General features: G+C 41.6%; 1 protein-coding gene across 1 annotated transcript in view; it reads right to left on the reverse strand.

The window, feature by feature from the left end:
- Nucleotides 1-3,111, reverse strand: part of YWHAZ (tyrosine 3-monooxygenase/tryptophan 5-monooxygenase activation protein zeta) — a 23,846-nt gene extending 20,735 nt beyond the window's left edge. Inside the window, exon 1 of the mRNA XM_003205203.3 lies at nt 2,783-3,111. Within this exon, the coding sequence (XP_003205251.1) occupies nt 2,783-3,076 (294 nt within the window). The 5' untranslated portion in view covers nt 3,077-3,111. The remainder of the gene's footprint in view (nt 1-2,782) is intronic.
- Between the last annotated feature and the right edge of the window lie 770 nt (nt 3,112-3,881).

Consider the following 3,881-nt stretch of genomic DNA (forward strand, 5'->3'; position numbering starts at 1 on the left):
TATATTTTTTTTTTTAATCACTCCATCTCATAGTTATGAGCCAAGAAAGAAGTCCAGCATTAACCACCTATTATTCACCCCCCTAAATTAGTGGCAGAGCTGGAAACAGAACCCAGACACAGTTTGGTACACACTCTGCACCACGTGGGTTAGAAGGCTGTTTCTTCCAACCCACTGGGGTTTGATTCCAACAAATGAGGGAAGAGTGAAGAGCTGCAGAAGAGCCAGCCCTGGCTGCATCTCACTAGTCAGAGGATCTCAGTTGCTTTCCTCCCCTCAACACAGAAGTTGGAACAGCAGTCACTTCCAGGCTCAGCCATGATGTAACACTCCAGGGCATTAAATGTTACCTAAGAACCCAATAAGTGCCTGAAGAAAACGGCTCAAACAGATACATAGTCTTAATAAAGGATACATAAAGTTTTCAAGCTGCACTGAAATGGATAAGAAATGGGTCGGCTTCATGACTGAGAACTCTGGAAATTCAACACTTCTGGTTATGTTAATGGCATACTTGCAAAAACCATAATTTGCTAAGCATTATTCTTCACTCCTGCGAGCTGTTATGCACCAGACTACACTATGCAAAAGTTAGAGAATCTTCTAAAAAAAAAAAAAGTCCTAGTTCTTCCTTTGCATATGGCAACCTGCAGACTCCTGTCCATGGAAAAAAAAAAAAAAACCACCCAAACTACTTTACTACTTTTTTTGCCCCTCCAGTAAAGCAAAGTGGATTTCAAGTAAAGCAATACAGTCAGTCACATTTCTGGGCAAGTAAGAACATATGTGAATAGGACAATTCAACTAAGAAACATTTTAACATATAATCTAATCCTTGACTGCAATTCTCAAGTTTAGTGCGCGCTGTTTGTAAGCATTTTTAAAATCATAGCACTGAATATCACATTTCACTCCTCCCCCCCACATTTTAAAATGACTCTTTCGATTTAGATTTAGTTACTATAAGTCACTGCCTGAGGCACTGCTTCATCTGGACAGCAATTTTCCCTTAATCTATTAAGAAAAACTGGACTGGCAACACTGAAAATGAGTAAGACATTAGCTGCCTAGAAGTAGTAACAGTCAAAGAATATTCATTTCTTTGAATGCTTTACACTTCTCTGGTTAAACACACACACACACACACACACACACACACACACACACACACACACACACAGAAATTCAAGTCTTTCTGAAATGGAACAGATTTAAACAAGATTCCCCTCCTGCATTCCCCTCTCCCAGATACGTCGACTACTGCAGCAGACTCAACAACTAGCATTTCTTTTGTTTTAGTCTTGTTTAGCACACACAATAAAAGCAAGCTAGTTTTGCCTTCATCTGGTTTCCATTATCAGAAGTTTAACTGCAAACACGTTAAGTTCTGATAATAAGGGTTTCTAAGCCCAACGGCATAATTGAAATTATTCCTTCAACACAAGCGTAGTTTACAAAAGAAACTCAGATCATTCTGAAGCACCCACCCTCATTAATAAAATAAATTAATAAAAATTGAAAAGAAATAAGGAATTACAACATCAGATTAAAATCTTTGTTTTCCAGACTTAAATAGATGAGCTACCACTTCACATAAGCAGTAAGCCAGCTTTTTCCTCTACATACAAATTTGGCACTTCCATTTTCACAGAGGAAGTTTAAGAGTTATTCTCATAAAATAAGGAAACCTCCATACAGGGTGCGTTACCGGAACCGTGGAAGCCAACCTAAGCTGGAAGCCAAGGCTCAAAAGTTACCCAATCTGACTTCCACACGCCCTTGGAGAACCAGCCTTCTAGAGGCAATCAGCACCCATGGCATTTAGTTATCCTACACAGCGTATGAAATTTATGCTACCCATTGATGGAACTTTTAGTTTGACATCAGGTCTTCAAGCACATGCTCAGCTACTTGAGACTTCCCTCCTATCACACACCACTGTCACATCCAGGTATGTGACCCTGTCACATAGGATGACACACCAGGAGGGTCCACATCCAGCTGACAGCGACAGCTACCTCACAGCTGGCAGCAGGATAGGATGCCCTCTGCTCACGTGGTCGCTGGAGCACCACTGGTACCAGCAGTTGGAAAAACAGACAATGGGGAATAAGTATCTGAAAGAGGTTCAGACTTAATGAAACCATTTCCCACTGAAAAAATGTATCTACCAAGCAATAGTTTATGTAGACTTGAACATAACTACAAGTCACAGAAAACGCTTAACTTTGAACCCCCCCCCTTTTTTGTCTACTTCTGAAAGCCTAAAGTTTAAGAGGCTATCGTAGCAGTGCTACTGCCTCTTCCTGCAGACAGCTTTCTGCATGGCTGAGTCATAACTAACATTACATCATCTTACCCAGGGAGGGGCACAATTTCCGTAGAGTAAGAACTACCTTACAACCAGAGCAGCATCTTAAAGTCACAGAAATCAGTGCGATCTGGGGCACACGTACTGTGTGGGGAAGGGCTGGAGGAGAAAACCCCAAACCAAACCTTACCCACTTCAGTCTCAAATAAATACTGCATATAAGGGAATAGTTAAGAGAAGTTAACACAAGGTTTCAACATGTCTCCAAATATATGGAAATATAGTTACCAGTGCCAGTATAAGAGAATTGAGATATTAGAGAAAAAGAAGAGTTAGTTTTCAAATCTTGTCCTGCAGAAATGCCGTAGGACATTTAATTAAAGGCCAGATAGAGGCAGCCTTAACAGGACCCAGGACCATTCACCCTGCAACTCTAAGTTAAAACAGATCAACAGTTTCATTATTTCTCACCAGCACATCATTGCAGATGTCTCTTAGCTCAGTCTCAATTTTCTCTCTGTATTCTCGAGCCATCTGCTGTTTTTTCTCAGCGCCTTCCGTCTTTTGTTCGATACTTGAGACGACTCTCCAAGATGACCTACGGGCTCCTACAACATTTTTATAGGCAACAGAGAGAAGATTCCTCTCTTCGTTGGACAGCTCGGCTCCTTGCTCGGTCACAGACTTCATGCAACTCGCCATGTCATCGTATCTTTCAGCCTGCTCAGCCAGTTTGGCCTTTTGCACTAGCTCATTTTTATCCATGCTGATATTTCTAAAGAGGAAAAATAGTGAGGCATTATTAAGACATTGGTTATGGACAAAGATGCTTCAACTTCACATGCAGAGCAGCCATCCTCTATGTAGCCTGGAACTGTAAGAAGTACAGCTGAAATCTGGAATGCAAGGCACACAAGCACTCAAAAAACACAAAAAACTTAAAGTCATTGCTTCTTTCTAAAAAAAATAATTGTTAAATGGTTTAAGTTATTTCTGAAATGCAAGCAAAAGCATCCAAAGAAACTGGAAGCACATAATTCCTATCTTAAGTGCACACACGATCCCAGTTCCTTGCCATTACTCTCTCTTACAAACGCATTCAAGCTGTGGCGTCAACTGCACCTAATTATGAGTGCAACTAAATTGATAAAGAAAATAGCCAACGGTATCTTTGTCACAAGGACAAAAAGAAGGTTAGGCAAGCAGTACCACGCAGCTCTATTTCTTTACAGAATCTTACTGTTCCATCCAGAAAGGACTGGAAGAGGGATCTGCCAATCAAACCCCACATCCAGTGCTCTAAAGTCAGAGCAGAGCAGATCCCTAAGCGCGAAGGACCGCACCTCCAGCAGTGTGAGCCTCCCTTCTCTAGCTGGGCTATGTTGGCCTTATGACCCAGATATTTTTCAGAGACAAAAAGAAGCTTTTACAATTGGGAAGAAATATTACGTCGATGTCAGTATTTTACTAGCACGAGCTGGTGGGATGCTTCATAACCTGGATCCAGTCAAGGCCTAGTCTGCTCATAGAGACCCCGGTGCCTGTTTGGGGGGGGCAGGGGGGGAAGCAG

Source organism: Meleagris gallopavo, chromosome 3 (genome assembly GCF_000146605.3).
Source record: "Meleagris gallopavo isolate NT-WF06-2002-E0010 breed Aviagen turkey brand Nicholas breeding stock chromosome 3, Turkey_5.1, whole genome shotgun sequence".
NCBI lineage: Eukaryota > Metazoa > Chordata > Aves > Galliformes > Phasianidae > Meleagris > Meleagris gallopavo.